Source organism: Anopheles darlingi, chromosome 3 (assembly GCF_943734745.1).
Source record: "Anopheles darlingi chromosome 3, idAnoDarlMG_H_01, whole genome shotgun sequence".
Taxonomy (NCBI): Eukaryota; Metazoa; Arthropoda; class Insecta; order Diptera; family Culicidae; genus Anopheles; species Anopheles darlingi.
Window position 1 is genome coordinate 57,592,042 of NC_064875.1, and position 19,520 is coordinate 57,611,561.

The window sequence follows — 19,520 nt, forward strand, 5'->3', positions numbered from 1 at the left end:
CCTATTATCCGGCAACGGAACGGAGCGAAAAGTGTTTAATCCTAAACAGGATTATGCTTCTCTGCGATAGCGTGTCCTGCCCTACGCCTTGGTTGCACTGAGGTAACCTACGAACAAAAAAAAATCTCTCAAAACAAAAGAGAAAACAACAGCGCAACCGCCCTAGAGCGCCAGGGGAGAGAGCACGAGAGCCCGGGTCCCGAAAGGTTAATGAATTTCCTTCCAAAACGCTCACCTCCCCTCGATCGAACGGAGCGGAACGTGGGAAGCAGCAACCGGAGTCTTGGTTGAATCTGCTTCAAGCTTTGGCCTCTCCCAATAAGCTACCTTTTCTCGTAATTGGTGTATCGTTAAAGTAAATTGTTCACTGCGCCAGCTTCACCGTAAGAATTCCCATTCCCAAAGGCCAGAAAATGGCCGACACCGTAGCATTCTGGCTGTGGCTCATGATCTACCATCATGACTGCTGCGACTGTGCGCTACTGAGCTACGGATGTTCTTTATTCAGCTATCCACGGGTGACAGGGGTGAGGGAGAAGGGATAATCAGGGATGGACGGATGGAGGTGGCCAAATAATAAATTCATCTTCTAACGAAGCGACGAGCTGGCAACAGGTGCTTTTAGTGTCGTGTTTTATGGACGTTTTGAGACGACGAAGAAACCTCTCGCTCCTCCCGCCCGTCCACACTCTTGTCACCGTAGTCGTGATGCTGTCCTTCCAATCCCCCCCATGTCCATTGTTGGTGCTTTCACAATTCGTCGTCGCTTTAGCTTACGCACCATCCCGTGAAAAATGTTCGTCTGACCGTGACCTATGGTTTAACGCCTGGAAGCCTGTGTAATGTGTTATGTTAGCAAAAACAAAAAACAACGCTCTACGACGCTACAGCCCATTTGCTTCTACCTCGAACCGCTTCGCTTCGGAAGAATCTGGTACATTGGCCGACAAACTGAGGAAAATGATTAAAAACAAGCCAATCATAGTCTAGCGAAGGCGATCGGAATCGGCAGAAAGGGGCAGAGCAGAGGGTATAGGGGCATGCACCTTACTGTTGACGTTACACTTACACTACATTCTAAACCCTCGGTCGGAACATTCATTCCACCAGCCGTACTACATTGAACATATTCACAGTTGTACAACAGAGAGTAGGATAGAGAGAAAGAGAGAGAGAGAGAGAGAGAGAGAGAGAGAGAGACAGAGAGAGAGACATAGAGAGAGAGAGAGAGAGAAGAGATGAAGGGAAGAAGGCGCTCCAGCTTGAACGTCCCGAACTAAACGATTGAGTAAAGCTCCTATACATGATAATGACCCGAGAGTGATTGCTTGTGGTTAGCCTTAGTTACCTTTGTAGTGAAAATTCATTAACGATGACAGCATCTTGTCTAGGGAGAGTAACAGTTAATAAAGAGAGGGTGAAAGGTTAGTAGAGCGTTCCCTGCAGACAGCGATGGTCTATGAACCTAAGAGTTTCAAAGATGAAAGACCTTTTGGACAACCAAAGGTGAAACAACCAAAGTGCGAAATGAGTTTTCCATACCACATCTGCGAGTCCAATGACAACCATTGGGATGAATGGTTTATTTGCTGACTTTTCGGCTAGCAGCGATCACCATCCAAATGTATGTGCATGAATTTTGGAAATCTATCTGCATAAATTATTCAACCTTGGAACAGCTTTCCGTGGAGCAAAAGGTTATTATCCGCGCGTCACTTTGGGAGTGGAAACGAATCCCCATACCATCGTTCGGATTCTCAGTTGGCACTGGAATAGACTACATCTTATCCTGGGCGCAACATATGCGAGACCATCATCGACATTATGGGAAAAGAAGTAGTGCATGTTGACAGTCATATACGTGCATATAAACGCACACACACACTCATGTACAACCCTGGCCTGCAGTAGATTATTTGTAACTCGTTAGTTCCGTTTAACTGGAACATATTCTCATTCAGTGCGAATGCCTTTTCTTCGGCCCTGCTACGCCATTACCATAAAACGGTATTCCCATTTATACATGCACACACACACACCCATGGCCCCCGGGACTTGCGATACGTGAAGGTTAACGGAACTATCCTGACATAAAACGAAACGGAGGCCACGTTAACCGTTAACAGCAGTCAGCTTCGGAACGATTCCTTCCTTCAACCACTCCTTCTGCCCAACGATTCGATGGGTTGGCGTTGAATCGGAAAAGCTTCTCGCTTCCCCGACGTACGCGACATACCATCAGCGCATCATCATCATCGTCGCGCTTGGCAAGGCTGCCCTTCCGGGCCAGCAAGCGGAGAAGCCAGCGCCAAGGAAGCGAATGAAAATTGATCGCGATGAATATGATTACCATTTATTAAAGAACGTTCACCCATCTTGGGAGGCGGGGGAACGTGGCAAGCAGCGCCAAAGCCCCACAGGACCCTACCACACCGCAGTGGTGGCCACGGTTTAAGCCGCTTTACTGAGCCGGCCTATGAAAAATTGGCCGCGATAATGATACGCCCATAAAGTATGATTTTGTTCTTCCCTCTCTCTCTCTCTCTCTCTCTCTCACGGACACACACACACAAAATCCGAAATTTCAGAGAATTTCTCCCTCACACACATACAGACACACACACACTGATTTCCGTTGTCTGAGCGGTCGTTTCTGTAACGGATCTTCAGTGAACGGCAGACAACCATCCGGCCAGGCCAAGCCAGGCTAGCTAAACGGTGGTTACCGCGTGCAGGTATCTCGCACCGTTAGAGACCCAACACCCTTGTCATCCTCCTCCAGCAAAGGAGGCCCATGAAATGGGTGGCAATAAAAAGGATAACGGAGTCGGTTTTGTGCTTCACACACACACACATACATACACACAGTGACTTCACGCAACTCTCGACGACGCTCCGCCGCGGTGCCACTACACTACTTACAGGGTTGCAGTTTCTGATTCGATATGTATTTCTCTAGCTTCCGCCGCAGGATCAGCTCCGCACCGTACCGCGCCTGCGAACCGTCGTCAACGAGCAGAAAGTAAGCGTGTCTGTTGTTCAGCACCGCCAACTTGGATCTGTGGCAAGGAAAAGGGAGAGAGAGAAAGAGAGAGACGGCGATGTGAGGTGTGAGCCATCCGATTTACATAAGCAGGCGAGGCGGTTTACAGGAACCAGGCTGTTGGTTACCTTGGTGAGCTGATGCTGTGGCACGGAACGTCCCGGTTGTGCCCGAGTAGTTCGTGGTTGCGCTCGACGATGCCCCACGGCGCGATACCGATGCTGACGACGCGCCCCGAACGTTGCTGTCCCTCCAGCAGCAACGCATCGCCGACCTGTTTCGTGACGCCTGCAAGTAAACGGGAGTAGTTAGTAGTAGTAGCAGCTGTAGTGGAGAGCTTGACTTCATTCTAGATTCTGCTTCTTCTTCTTCTGCTGCTTGATGGATCATCTCACCAACATGCTGGCGGGCGGTGCTCATGCGTTGTATCCGCGGGATGTGGTTCCGCCAGCCACGAATTAGGGAATTTCCCGCGGGGAAAAGGCGTATACCATGGTGTTTAATACACGCGAGAGCCGCGACTTATCCAATTATTTAAATGCATCCGAAAAGCTCCCGCAAAGCGCTCGAGAGGCAGATCAAGGAACCACCGAAACCACCGACCGACACTGCATTCCCGGCGGTGCTAGTGTGTGCTGTATATGTCTGCCAGGTCGGCCACGGAACGGGGGAGAAGTGGCTTTAGGTAATGTCATTAACGAATTTCAGTGACATTATCGCAGCTGCGGTTATGCCGTTCGTTTATTAGTTTTGACGCAGATTTGCCATTCGCGCGATGATGACGACAACGGCGACGGCGACGTAATGAGATTAAAGCAACACCACGGCATCCACGGGATGAACCACGAGTTGGCCAATCTGGCCAATCGGCCTTCCACCATTCCATTCCGTTCCATTCCGTGGAATGCTGCTACTGCTTTTGATCCAACGTTGAGCGAATTTTTATGAAAAATGTGTTTCTGTAGGAGTGGATACTCTCCCTCTCTCCTCTCTCTTTCTCTATCTTTGTCTCTTTCTCTTTCATGATTACTTTTTGCACGACGTCAATCATTCGACGTCGGATGACGGATGGAGGGCCGTGATTGAATGAAGCCACCGCCACCACTTCCCTTATATATTGTCAATATGCCGGCCCTCGCCCGGCCAAACAACACCGGCTAAGTGGGTTCCGAGTGACCCAAAAGAGCCCAACGGTAGGAGGAGGAGGAGGAGAAGAAGGAGTTTGACCCCCGGTGCGGTATCGAATTACGTTACGAAAATTGGCCGGAAAATGGGTTTGTCCCTTGATCATCCACCACATACCGTGGGTGGTCTAGCAAAGTAAAAAAAAATCCCATTCCGTTCAAAGAAAGTAGAAGAAAAAGATGATGAATGGCGCAAGAACTTCTTGGACGGTGCAAGAACAAAGCGACTGATGGCAGGCAGGCCGCGACATGCCCTCAAAGTAACACCATTTCCACCGATCCGAACCGATCGACAATGTCTCTCTTTCTGGCGGCAACTCACCCGTATTGGTACCGCCGGTAAATATCCATGCACCCGTCGTTTTGGCCGCCTTCAGAAGACCTTTTCGAAGCACCTAGAACAGAGCGTAGAGAAAACTTTGCGTCAAACCCTGCGCACCAGTTTGCATCATGTCACTCATGGATTCGACTTACCTTTTTCAACTTGGGCTGCAGTTCAAAGTTCGCCTTACCACCCTGCACCGTGATGAGCAGCTTCGGTAGCTCGAGGTTCCATTCGCGCGTGAACAGCTGCACCAGCAGCTCCGGTCGCGTATCGTACGACAGGCGGACATACTGCGACGAGAAGACGCACGAAGCGGGACAGACGGATCATTAGCAAACGGTGCAGGTAGACAGATGGGACCGTACAGAAATAGTGAGAACTTTCCACCAGTAACAAGCAAAACACCACGTAGCGCATTCCTGGTGGTGGTGGTGGTGATGCGTCATTTGGAAAACTGACGACGACTGGAGTTTTCCAAACAAAAGAGCGGGCGGGGTCGGCATCATCAATGCTTCTTCGCCGGGATTTCTGCTGCGATACTACCGATACCGAGCAAATCGGAATCGAACGTTGAGAAATGTGTGCCCACGCAAGTTTGATCATACTTCCCCACCCACCACGGGTCCCCATCCCTCCCTTCCCATCGATAACTCGTTAAGCCGAAAATTCCCGCATACCGCTGGCGCATTGCATGTCCTGGCACAGCCTGTCAGCTCATTAACAGGCCAACTTTGGCGAGTAGACGAGCGACGGTGCTTCATTATTCCGTTTGGTAAACAACTTGGAATGCTCACCGTTGGTTGGTGGCCAGGTTTTGTGCCAGGAGCGTCAGAAAACTTTTGCATAATTGATTTGTTGTAAATCTGTGTGACAGTGCGGAGTGAGCACGTTCCATTACAAGGACCCTCTAATTAACATCCACCGGAAAACGGGCACACAGCTGTGTTTGTGACGCAGTTTCGCGATTTACTGAAAATCAAAGCTACGATTTCAGGTGGATAGTTTCGGTGTTATGCTACCCCACATTAAACATTTACTTTCCCTCCAATGTAATCTTATTAATTGCATTCTCGCCGGATGAGACAAAATTCATCCCGAATTCGCCAAGGACACTACTCGTCCACCCCTCCCCACCTTTATGCGGTTCGGCGTTTGCCATGCTCAGCGTCAATTCAACCGGAAAAAGGGTTCTTAAGCCAAGCCGGTCGTATGGGAATGGGTATCGGATGCTTGACTTCCACCCCGCGCTCCACTCGACACCAAAGAACATTCCAATGGCGGTAACGTGACGCTCCGGGAGTTCCCGGGAGGGTAGGTTCACTGGCCGGAAACCCTGAAATGGCAGCGAATCCATTATTTCATCATCACCCGAACGTATCCCTTTGATCCCGATGGTGCGGAAGGGTTGGACTCACTCCCAACGCACCATAGTACATCGGTGCCGGTGTTTGATCCTCCCTGGTCCCAGGAATTCCATTCCTTGGGTGGCCAACATCTTAAATAAGACCTAGCGACGGCGCAACCGTCGTTAGAATGTTCGGAACGGTGAAAGGATTGGAGTTGGGATTGGACCTTACCTGTGCCTTCGTAGGATGTGCACCGCCCTGGAACTCGATCGTACCGTAAGCATCGGTGGGCTGCGGCCGCGTGTGCTTCGTCGGCGTCCAGAGATCCCCGCTAACGCCCGGGTCGATGCCCGGTACGAACTGATGGGTGCGCCGCTCCTGACCACAGCAGCATCTGTTGCACCGGGGAAAGACAGAGGAAAAGAGAAAGTTTAACGAAAATCAGTGTAAATTCGAAAAGATTTTCTATAAAGAAAGCGGAAAAGAGAAGAAGAGAGAGAGAAGGGAGCCGTCACATTTTGGACAGAGTGCATTAATTGATTTACGAAAAGATGTTTTGTACGATGTGTGAGTTTTTTTTATGGATTTAGTGTTATATTGAATAACGATTGCTTGACGCTTCCCTTCACCATTCCCAAACGGCTAAAGTCCTTCTCTACAAAACTACAATAAATTTGTGCAAACGTATCCCCTGCTTGTTTACGACGCCCAATTCTTGTTAAGCGCATTATAAGCTTTTGGAACAAATTCTGTCTAACAACCATTTGAGGCCAAAACGCCAGCGAGAAGTAAGCCTCCAAGTGTTGTGCACCAAACTGCGAACGCACAATTCATCACCCTCAGCGCTACACATAAACACACACACACAAACACACTCACACTACTTAGCTACATGGTTGTGGTCGCGAAATAACGATAAACGGATTCTTGACCGTAATGAGGAGCGAGAAGAAAAAAACCCGGTTTTGTGTGGGGCACCAGGCGCCTCCATGGCTCCGGCTAAGCACCAGGCGCGTACACACACTCACACTGACAAAGGGGAAAAAGGGCAAATGGAGGAAAATATTTACTGGCCTCGCTTTGGTTCACACATCATAAAAGTGGATAGTACAACCACCACTTGCGCCCATAGGCTCAATCGTCGGGTATGGGCAAACCCTCATCTAGCCCGGGAATACAACACCACCAGTCATCGCACGTCCGGAAAAGCCCGTCCGTCCTTGCTGGGGAAAGCGAAGATGTCTAGCTTTCCCTCGAAGGTATTTTCAACGAAACCACCAGCACGCACGGACACGGCAATGTCGTGTGCGGGCCAAGCAATATTTTGGGATACACCCTTCCCCTAATATTTCCCGGACCGGAACCGATTCGCATTCGCCTTACATTCCGATGTCGCACTTCTCACCCGACCTTTCTGCTGGTGCTGCTACTGCTGCTGCTGCTGCTTGTGTCCTTCGTTTTTTTACGACACGCAACCCAAAATACTGGCATCATCATCATCATCATCATCCACATCCGGAGCGCTCCAAAGGAGGTGACAAGCTTTCGGCCGCCGCATGACCTTCCCTTTCGAGGAGGATCGAGAAGTATTTTGATCGTCATGATTTTGGGAAGGGTTGTGACGCTAATACATAATCGATCAACCATCGGAGTCTGGAAAACCCGTTCTATTGTGGGTCTGAAATTCCATCCGGAATTTAATACAGTATAATCCGTCCCCAAATGGAATGGCATCCTACTTGGTAATTCATGGTTCCGTGTTTTATGAAGGATACGAGTTATGCATTATTGTGTTAGCATCCCGAAAAGTGGTTCTCGGTTTTTCCAATTTAAACACACATTCCCCCCAAAGAAATAGGTTCAAAGCAATGTGATAGTAATTATAACTTTAGTGAGAGATTCGCCTTTCAAAATGACACATCCAACCGCCGGAAATCACATCCCTTAAGGTGTCTGCAGCATAGATAAGCAGTTGATTTTCTGCTTTCGCCACCAAAACAATAACGTTCGCCCGTAGACACATTCTGTCTCGAGCTGTCCAATAAGCGATAATCCACCAGCTTATCACCGGTCTCGGAAGGAAACTCCCACCAATCCAGACACACATCACGTAGTGTAAGTCGGCAGAGAGGCATAACGAAAGCTGCCTGGGATATAGTATTGATTGCTTTCGTGAGCTTCCACGGCAGAATAAGATGATCCCTTTTCATCTGTCGAGAAGCTGGATTGACCAGGTGAATGGTTGCTCGATATTGAGACCAAAGATATTAGCTTCGGCAATCGTTTAATGATAAACGCTTGAACCTTTAGGTAAAAGTCGAAAGCCTCGTAAGTGACACATAAATGGGGATAAATGTCGATAAATTTTATCTACTAGAAATTTGGCGTGCATTGACCGTGATGCATCAAGAAGGACAGCATCCTACGTAAAAAGTACCATGCGCCTCCATTGTCAAGGATTCGCGATAGAGGGTTAAATTTTTCCGATCCCATTGCAAAAGTTTATATATTTCTGCACCTGTTCACCAGTTTATACTAAAAACCATCGTTTTGTTATGATAATCACATTACAAACCATTACAAACCTCTTAACAGAGTCTGCAGAAAAGTCTCGTTAACCGTCCCAATAAAAGTAGCTTTTCAGTAGCTACGAAGTGAGTTACCAGGCATGATAAGAGCCTTTTAAACTCCATCCTAATGCCTTCCAATCTACCTACTCCTGCACACTAAAACCCCATGCACACACACACACATACAACTCATGTGCTTGAGCATAACGGCACGCTTTATCACACTTCACCAGAGCATTATAAGAAACAAAAAAAAATGAAGCCATGAAGCTAGGCGAAGCTAGATGGAAACCTCCTTCTCGCACACTTTTTATGCGATTCACCGCACAGGAATTACCGCGCGTCTACAAGCGCAACGACCCTTGAGACTGGCTTGAAGTGTGGCTAGAGCAGCCGCGCCGCACATAAGCCGCGGAAGTCTGTTGATTTCCACCCTCTCATTCTTACTACCAACACACACACACACACACACACGCGCGCGCCCACACACATACATAGTCGCACCCTCTCTAACTACTACTTCTTCTCCTCATAATAGCACAGCATGACCGGAGGAAACACCGTGGGAAACATGCTCGACATGCTCCTTTCCTGTGGTCGTGGTGACGGATTTTTATTTGTCATCCGCAACGACGGCGCATGGTGATGATTATGAGACATCAAACCACACTCAATGGTGTGGCCCCCTTCCGCCGTTACACTGCCACTCGGGTATTACTGGCGAAGGGCTGGCACGAGCCCGAATCCAGCACACACTTCTGTACCGGTCGAGAGCATCACTTCAACAAACTTCTTCTCATGCTGCTGAACATTTTTCACTTCACAAAGGCCGCACCCGGCACCGCACAGAAGCAGAAGCACTTCCAACTGCTTGACCGCTTAAACCCTTCGGCGTCTTGGCTAAACTGTCCTTCTCCTCACATCACAACAGCAACTGCAGTCTCGCAATGCAACGCTACTAGCCAAATGACACTACTCATCTGCCAGATGATGACATATTTGCTGAAACCACGTTATCCACACACCATACCACAAACGACCAAACCGTAATTAATTCTTTAGCACTTTCTTTGCCCATTTTAGCACCACACACAGGCACACCGCCATTCGTCGCATACAAAAGATGTGTGCCACCTAACGTGAGCGAACTGGCAATGGATTCCCCGGGCCTCGGCCACGGCCAGAGCCACGCCAGCAGCGACAGCAGCGAACCGTAGGGTTGAGGGGGTAAATTCTAGATAATTGCCGGTGAAGCTGGACCGGCGATACCTTGGCAGAATGGAATGCGGTCGCCAAACGATTACGGTGGTTATTAGTGCTGCAAACGGTTTTGACGTAAAATGAAAACTTTGACGCCAGATAATCAGAAACAAGAGCTCGTAGCAATTACGACACAGATGAAACAGCCAGCGTCATTAAGGTTAACTGCTGCTGACTGGGGCAAAAGAAAACAAAAAGTATTTTATACCAGTAAAGCATGCTTCCGACGTTGCGCCATTAAAACAACTAACATTCCCAAACATCAGCGAAAACCCCCTTCCCGATAAGGGTATGGTAAATTATTTTAATAAATCGCATTTTCTAGACTGACTGCCTGCCTGCCCGCCTGAGGAATTTCTCCAATAAACACCACAAGCCACCCGCACTGCAGCGAACGGGGGGAAAATGTTTTCTTATACAACGATTACAGCTACCATCCTGCACCTCCCCCGTTCTGGTGATCCTTTGCCAAGCGAATCGTGCAAGCAAAACTTCATTCCAAACAAATTAAAGCCGCACCAACGAGCGGAGAGATTCATTACTTCTGGCGATTGAAGATAATGTTGGAGCAAAACAAAAAATAGCCCGAAGGGTTATTTGCAACACAATACCCGGCCCTACACACATAGACAAATACACACAACACATTCATGCAGAAGTCCTACGATGGAGGCATCTCTATACAGTTCACCAACACAATCAACAGCGTAATTGTTTGTTGTGTTTTGTGTGGAACTTAGATTCTGCGCTCGATACCAACAAACTCCAGAAGCTGAAGGAAAACAGTTCTAATCCTCTTGCAGCACAGCACACGCCGGTCGTACTTTTGTTGCAAATTTTGTTGACAGCTTTTCGTCGGTGCTCTCCCACGAGTTAATATGAGTGGAAGTGGCCATGGCAAAGGCCATGAGACGAAACAATCACGTGGCCGCGGTGAGCCAAAAAGTGCCTTCCTTCTTCCACCTGCTTCCCGAACAATGTTGTCGCGTCTCGCGATCACAGCAGAAAACAAACTTTCTTTAGCCTTTTTTTTCAATAGCCTTTTGTCGGATCGGATCGTCTTGCCTGCTTTCTTTTGTGACGACCACTGCCACAGGCACCATGCCATTGCCGTTAGTGAACTTTTGCTTTCGCTGTCAGCTCTCGCAGATACTGTTGATTGCCTCACAACCAAGTCGAAGAATGGCTTCGCTTGGGAACGATACCGTTTTGCCGTGTTTTCTTTTATTGTTTCAATTTTGGAGGATTGCTTGGCTTCCAAACACTTTAGCTACCGTCGTGTGCGTCAGTTTCGTCAAGAAGTGTCGTATACTGACCAACGATGCTGGCAGACTGTCAAACTGACTTGATGCTAAACGAAAGTAGCATCACAACAATACTCTATTCCGACTAAGTATTGTTTCATTAACAGAAATATTGTGCCATCAATGTCCTCAAATAGACTGTTACTTCCATTGGAGCACTCCCGGTAGCCTTTTTAAAACATTCTCTATCGGAATGAGGTCTGACAAGAAGGTAAGGCTATTATCGGAATGATTAATTGCATTAATACTTGCACCATTATTGTCCGTAACGGATATTATCTGTCATTACCAGCCGATCCCTTATATCCCATTCCAACGCAAATAATGAATCAACACCACTTCCAGCCGGAACCCCCGTAAAACACCCCCTTAACACCCGGGAGGAAATAAATGAGCAGCAATCGAATTTATAATACCAATCCAATTTCATACCCTTCATTAACATGCTAATGGCCCAGTGGCCCTATGATCAAGCCCTCCTCGCTTTCTGCTTCTGTAAACTCGAAATTCGCAATCAAAACAACCTCCCGAAAATCGCTTATACATTCGGCAAATTAAAATACTTAACCAAACGTGAAAGGAGGTGGCCACCAACTTGACACTCCAGGCACGGGGTACGCTGAAATCGAAGAAACCAACCAACCACCACACTAGTTGCATGCTTAGCATTCGGGAAAATTAATCGACGTTCACTCATCCGGTTTAGCCACGAAACGCAAATGGAGTCACGACCGATCCTTTGGTTTCGTGCGAAAAATATCACACCAAGATGAGCTCATGCTTATGTTGGACTGTCTGTGATGTTGCTCTTGAAGCTTTGATTTGCTTGCGCCCTCTCTTTGCTGGAGGGCTTCATGAATAATTGATTGTTCATTAGCTAAATTAAGCATCCATCTACCCGGAGGCCGTTTGATGAAGAGCACCAAACCATTTTGCCATTCTTGACAGCCTTTCGATGAGAGGTTTCGATTGCGAATCGTTCGCTTAACCTTTGCTTCAGCAATCGGCTGTGAAAAAATGGCTGCCAAGTAACTAACATATTATGTATTTTTTTAAAGCAACGATATATTGAAAAGTTAATTGTATTACCTTCTGACCGCTTATAAATCTATTCAGACATCTAAGCACTACACCCTAAAATGGCTCTATAAATGATCAATTCCAGGAAAACCCTCAAAGACGCTTGGATAATAGGCCCGGGGCCAGCATTCTCCGGGGACTGTTTCAATACATCCACCATCAAATGGTCGACTATAATTTCGGTCGAACTGTCCTTGAAAAAAATAAAAATGTCTGAAGCTTCCAACCGTGCTTTCTCCACAAACCCTCCAGCAAAGGAAGGTAAGAAGTCTCGTGAAAATCGAGAACCGGTACGATTACGTTCGCTGCGTCCGCCGCTCTAATGGAATGCCCGGGAGAGCTATTTTTCATTCCATAGCCAATAATCGTGGTGATTTCTCTTGACGCCAAGATATTGCCATCTTGGCCCCTGCCCCTGCATGTCCACTTCATTCGGCCCTGTTGTCGCGGGGAGAGCTGGGTTTTTGTTGCGTCGTTTTTTTAATGCTCTGCTCGCTACTACCGCGATATGCTTTTACGGTCGGAAACGATTACTGCCACCGGGGAATACATTTTTAAATGAAACCTGCCCTCGCGATCGGCGAGGATATAATCGCGAAACGTCAAGAAGCTTATCTCGGGGCTTTATCCAAACTCAGCACAACATCTCATAAAGTCTACGAAAATCTTCAAACGACATCATACAATCATTCAGGTCAACCTGCGCTGGATGACACTGCAGATGCACTTACAGACGATGACTTCATTCCCGAGTGCACATGCTCCAATGCTTGGGCACTGCGGTATCGCGCGAGTCCGTCCACCTACAGACCTACAGGCGAAAATTATCGATTTTGCAATAACCGACCTTGGTACGCTTGGTCGAGCAGGCCGGCCAACCGCCTCGGCAGGTCACCAAACCGAAACCTTGAGCTACCGACGGAAAAGCCAACCGAGGCCGAGACCGAGGTCAACCAGTCCAATCGCAGCAGCAGCAGCACAAGCAGCAGGAACTTGAGCTTCGGTCGCAGCTCGCCAACGCCACCGAAGTAGGTCAAACTAATAAAATCCTACGGCTACTCCCTTCACGGCCTCCTACGGCGCTCACCGGGGGGCGGGCTGGGTTTTCGGGTTGCCGGAAGTAAAACTTCCTGCCCCCGTCGGCGACTGCGAACCAAATCAAGCACAACACAAGATTTTCAACCATGGTGTACATACCATGATGTCCTCCTTTCGTTTTGGAACTTGCACCTTCCACAAACAAAAGCTGAATCTCTACGGCTACGATGACCGTGCATGCAGATTTGTTTGGTAAAGTTTTGTGAACGGTTTCATAAACTTGTTTTTAAACAAACTTTGCCAAGCTGTTAATCGATTCTGCATATTTGCTGGGGGAAACGAAATAATTAGATTAACTACCGCTCGTTGCAACAGAAGAACAGGAACTGCTTACTAATGCAGCACACTCACACACCCGCGCTACACTATTCAACACGAGCCCCGCACCCAGCTGTACGCTCGTCGGGAAGGTCAATGCTGCTTCATTACCCATGAAAAACGTTTTCTTACAAAACGGACACTCGCTGCCCTGTACCGTGGGAGTGTGACGTGCAAACCATGACCTAACCCAGGCTAACGAGCTGCAGCAAGAGCAGCAACACATTTCTCCCGGCTCCCGGCTCCCGGTCACTAGGTCCTGTGGCCGGGAAGTGTACCTTGCTAGTTGGTTCCATTAAAAGTTTAAATTCGATTTATGCAAAGCTGAATATCGCATAAATTATGTCGACAGGGTAAGCCCTACCGCACATTACACCACCAAAGTTGACTGTATTATGGCGAAAGTTGGCTGGTTAGGTAAAGGTGATGCATACATTGCAGCCCTGCATGTTAGTGACGCCATATTATACAGGGATATAATACTTAGTTTACATTCAAGTTTGGACATCCTCTAGTTAACAACCAGTGGCCGGGTCTATTGCTGTTTCGAGAAAATGTTATTCAACCATATTTAATCAGCACTGTCAGAGAGCGCGCAAACATACTTACATTTCTTCATTTTTCGGGTTCGGTATGAATTTGATGCATTCGCGCTTTTGAAACGTTGCCTCGATCCAGCTGCGAGCGGCACGCTGCACCGGCACAGGATAGACAGGGGAAAGATATGCGAAGAGATGGAAAAGAAAAGGGAGAAGAACGGATTCTGTGAGAAAAATCGTCGAATAGAAATGGCACCACTGCATCCTTCTCCCCCGTCAACCTCCCGGGCTTAGTGAGAACTCAAAACGGTAGCATACTACCGTTGGCGGTGGTAGATGGATGTTGCAATCTGAAAGAAAATAGCTTGTTATGAAAATACGACGTTAAATCGGAGCTCACTGGACCGATCGAATCCGAAAAGTCATACAAAATGCATCGTGTCAGTATATCTAGATAAGATTGGATTGTGTACAGCATGGCAGAAAAATGTACTAAAGTTAATACTACATTTTTATGCTAGGTAGTATTTTTGCAGTAAAACACATTGCAGTCCCGCTAGGTGATGAATATCGCTAGATTCCATTGTTGTATCATTGTATGGATATTTTGAAACATTCCTTTTTTACATACAAGCAGTAATGCAGAAAAATACAGTGATTCCCCAAGAAAAAGTGCAACTCTGCTGTCAAGTCTGCAAGCAAGGAACTGTGACTGGCTTTGTACAGGGATCATTACCCAGACAGAGATCAGACGACCAGATGAGTGAAACACACCACCTCTCCAACGTATCCCATGATGCATTAGATTCTTTCGAAGCATCCTTGATGCTGATTAAACACCGAACAGCACTAAGTAGCCGTGGCCACACGGGGCGAAAATTTGCGCGCAAATTTGCACATTAATGCCAAAATGTTTTCGCTTCGTGTGGCAGGGGTAAAAACCCGAAAATTTATGCCGAAATGTCAAACGTATTGTTTTCATCTGTGTTGTGGCCGCTGAAGTTGATTTCCGAATAAATTTTGCAGTTTTTAACGATTTTGTTGCTGTTGCTGTTATATTTATATTAAAAATGCAAAAACAATACGAAAAGAACCTACATTTTCGTAAATAAAGCGTTCGATAGCGTCAAGGGTTCAGCGAAAAAGTCCGCGGACGTATAAAAGTTTGACAGCGTGTAAGGGTTAAGCGAAACCGTTTTGGCATTAATTTTTTCGTTTGCGCTAGAGTTTTCGCCCCGTGTGGCCACGGCTAGTGAATTACTTTCCAGTCATCGTTCGCTAACATTCCGAATGCTTCGGTTCGAGCACACACCAACGTGCCATGCGAGATGGTGCAACTCTACAGTGTCTTGGCGTATAGCTTTTTGCGGCGTCGAAATTCAAGTGCCAAACAAGAGAAGCTGCTTCAGCATTGGCGAGGACCGGTACATCTGGTGCACTCTGTTGACTATGCCCTAGCACTCCTTCTGCTATGCCATCGTAGTGCACGCGCGTGAGTGTGTGTCTATGTGTGCCAATGTGTGAGGAAGCCTGGAAAGCGCAAACAACATAAAATATGTCTGACTTATAGCAAAGTTGCTTGCACGCATCGGTCCGCCCGCAACGGGCTGTCTCATCATAGACAAGGGTGCCAGCGCGCCAGTTGGCGAAAGATGCATCGCGGAAGCACTGTGGGAACTAGTAGCTAGAGCAAAAAAAAACTAGAAAACAACAGAGCACAAGTTGCTGCATCCGATGCTCTGACGACAGTTGGCATTAACTTTTGCTCCGATGAGCTGGCACGCAGCTCAAACACGAGACGAATCGAGCCGGCACCAGCGTGCTTCCATGCTGTGTGTGATTTGGTCAATGTTGCACTGTAATGAACAGATGATGATGTGTGATGTGATGTGTAGTTCAATGAAGTAGAGTGTGTTGTGTACTAAACCAAACAAAGACACTATCACTACGGAGTGGGTCACTACCCTACGATGTATTTACATTTTTCGTTATTTCCAGTTTTATAAAAGTGAGCAAGTGAGGGAAATTATGGTTTTGCGGTTTAGAGTCGTTCAGGTCAATTTGAAACGGGTTTACCTCTTATGCACTGCCAACCACCATCAGCTCAGTGTGCTGGGGCAAGCCTTTCGTGTGCGGATCGTGTGTACGCTACGGTGCCAATCAAACTCGTGTATCTATTGCCAATTAGAACAAGTGTACAAGTCTACAGCTAACAGTGATAATGTTTAACAGATTTTCGAAGCAAAACAGTGCAACAAAGCATATGTTAATCGAATATCGAATCTGTACACGTATACAATACGAATAATATAACAACTGAAACCAAACTAAAATTAAGATCACAGCATTACGTAAAGAGTATATGAACTCTATTCAATAAATTGGGATAAACGACAATTGAATTGAAAAACTATCCACCTTTAAATGCATCTTTCGAAAAACATACCCAAAATCGACAAACATTTCACTCAGAATAGCGAATAGCTACAGCAGAATCAGTGAAATGCGCTCACACAATACACAACACGACATAAAGTTGCCACTGAAGTGCTTTTACAGCTGATTGAATCACAACTGTCAATTTGATGGAAGCATTTTTGACTGCCAGCCAATACGCGAAAGCAAAAGGAAAGCAATGCCCCCAGACGCCGACGCACGCTGCCGAGAAAAACAGAAATCCCACAAAAATGGCAACCACTTCCTCCTCATCCTCCTCCTCCTACTCCACACCTTAACGTCGCTACAAACGGCAATAAAAATAAATGTTACAATAGCACAAACCATCTGCACAACAATGTGCGCAACGGAAAGCACACGGCCGAAAGAAGGAGAAAAAAATGTGAAATATTTTGCAATAGTCCGCCCATCCGCCGTCAGCCAGCTCATGGGGCTTGGCTACGACGGTGACTTAATCAATTTGAATCTACTTCGCCTTCTCCAAACAGGGGCAGAGAGAGTCGTCGAATCCACCCACAGGGTGAATTTCTATCGAACAGAAAATGTCATCAAAACACATTCGCACACCCAGCAGCTGCCACACCTGTAAGCTTTTTATGTAAAGGTATGTCGTCGTCAGTGGCGGACCCTCAGAACCGACTACGGATCTGGAAGCAATTTCGGTTCCACCAGACAGAGGACCAGACGAGACGGACAAAGTGTGCAGTCATTCCCAGAAGGGCCATGAAGGAGCATGGACTGTGTGGCACTGCTCAAAAGTATTTCGCAAATTTCCGTTCCAACCGTAGTTCCCTTTTCGTGGTTGAAATCGACAATGTTTTTCCCCATCCGCAAAACTGTGTATCTAAAGCGGACAACTGATCGAGGCACACATTACCATGAATTTCACGGTGTTCAATTGAATCCGGTGAAGACATCAGAAGAGCAGCGAATTCAATTAAGTTCTGTACATTAAATAGTTTCGAATTTCGGGGCGGAGCGGTGAGCATTAAATTGTAAATTGTGTAGTCCAACCACCACCAGCAGTACTGCCCGTGCCCTCCGCAAGATGCTCAATCGAGCTTGAAGACCCGGACCGAGCCAGCGAACGTTTACCTTCACGTGAAACACCTGGTACAGCGAGGCGACGTTCAGATCGAACGGTTCCACGATTGACGAACGCGACGAGATGGACGAACTTTCAAAGTACAGCGAGGGTGGCGGTGGCGACGGTGACAGGGGTGGGGTGGCGACCGAGTCCGACGTTTGCAATACCAGCAGCTTCTCACGCAACACCGGCAGCAGGGCTGCATCCTTGTCGGATGTCTGCTGCCGCTGCAGCGCTTTGCCTTCGTCGGACGAGATTTTCCTCATTTTCCCGACGTGGATTCGAGTCGACGTCGGACACCTACACAGCCGGACACAGGATACACGGGACGTGATCCGGCACGATACCGGTATCGACGTCAAAGAGGAGCAAATTTACCGATTACTACGCCCGGTCCCGCGGCGCTGGGACATAAACTGGACTACGCACCAAGGGAAAAAGGGACACTCTTGCCGGTGGACACTAATTCATTTGCCTGTCTTTACCAATGCCTGATGTTGTCTGTGTGTGTGTCTGTGTGCACAGCATTACGCAGTAATTACGACTTCATTAGGTTGGAGGCGCACGGACGAATTCATCTTAATTTGGGACACTGGGACACACTGGACGTCGCGCGGCTTGGAAGTGACGAGACCGTCTGCTGGTGAAAGCGGCGGAGTGGAAAAAGGAAAGTAAACTAAAGTCAAAGGACCTTCACATAAACAGTCTCGACAGCACAAGCCGGACCAACCATCGCGTTGACTCACGAAATACTTGTCCTGCCGCACAGGGAACAGATTTGAGGTTATGGTAAATGCCGTACTCAGTCGCAGCTGAAGCTTTGCTCCGTTTGCTTAATTTGCAATATCCATTATGATCCTGCCGTCTGGCCCGGCTCGTAATGAGGTCTGGCAGGATTTGACAAGTGCTCACTTCATAACTGATCACTTATAGCGGATTTTGGAGCAATACGCTTTTTGGAGCAATACTTATTTTTGGCTTTGATGACTACTTAAAAAAGTATTACAAATATTTCCAAAATTAAACACAAATATTCTTAAAACGATGTAGTTTAATATGTTTTCAGTAAAACTATCTAAATCATAAAATTTCATTATAATAAATCCTGAAAAATAAGCTAGTCTTTAGCCGAGAGTAACGAAAGCATACTCAAAAGAGGGATAACCGCCATCTCGATAGGTCGTTAGATCGTGTTTGAACAAATTTCTCATTTAACAACTTATCGGAAAGAATGCTTCGCTCCAAGATATTTACATTAAAACTTCCTTCCTCCGCTCTGGTGGTTCGTTGCTCAATTCCGACCAGTTCCGATTGACCTGCATCGGAAAAAGTTATGCTGCAAACTTTAGTCGCCAATTGGTCGCTCATTGGTCTTACAGATTCATTTAAAGTTTTCCTTCATTATTTTGTTTGATTTTGTTTGACAAAAAAAAGCGAAACACCATTTGCCGCACCGGGAGATCAATGAATGCCATTTGTTCCGCATTTGTCCGGGCAAGACCAGGCGGCCTTTCCTGCGCGCACACCAAGCTCCCGTACCACGCTGGCATGCTCTCGGTGGGTTGGGTGGGTGATGGATAATAAATAAAAGTTCCGGCCCGGCCAGCGCAACGTGCGAGCGGCGGAAAGACTGCCTCTTCACTTCTTCCTTCATTCATCACTTTCACACACAAACAAACACAGACACATTTGGACAAACTATAAGTCCTCCCCCCGCGTATGTGTGGGTCTCCCTCTCTCTATCTCTCTCCCCCTTTCTGATCACTCTCTTATCAAATCAAACCTCGATCAAACGAAAGTATCATCCATTCGTCCCACACGGTCCCAAAACTGGCGTACGAGTCGGGGAAATGAAAGGAAAATAATTTCACTTTCACTCTGAGGGAGTAGAAGGGGGGGAGGCGGGGGG

General features: G+C 47.3%; 1 protein-coding gene across 12 annotated transcripts in view; it reads right to left on the minus strand.

Annotated features, from left to right (window-relative positions):
* The window catches only part of LOC125956028 (transient receptor potential cation channel trpm), a 56,655-nt gene that overhangs the window by 11,577 nt on the left and 25,558 nt on the right, over positions 1–19,520 (minus strand). For 6 of the 12 annotated variants that reach the window (XM_049687470.1, XM_049687467.1, XM_049687471.1 and 3 more), the window contains 6 exons: positions 14,138–14,220; positions 6,130–6,292; positions 4,702–4,842; positions 4,550–4,622; positions 3,172–3,331; positions 2,923–3,059 (listed from right to left, as the gene is read on the minus strand). In XM_049687470.1, the coding sequence (XP_049543427.1) occupies positions 2,923–3,059; positions 3,172–3,331; positions 4,550–4,622; positions 4,702–4,842; positions 6,130–6,292; positions 14,138–14,220 (757 nt within the window). Of the gene's footprint in view, positions 1–1,348; positions 1,382–2,922; positions 3,060–3,171; positions 3,332–4,549; positions 4,623–4,701; positions 4,843–6,129; positions 6,293–14,137; positions 14,221–17,619; positions 18,619–19,520 lie in introns of those variants that run through there. The other 6 variants (XM_049687466.1, XM_049687465.1, XM_049687464.1 and 3 more) reach the window with 3 other exon arrangements.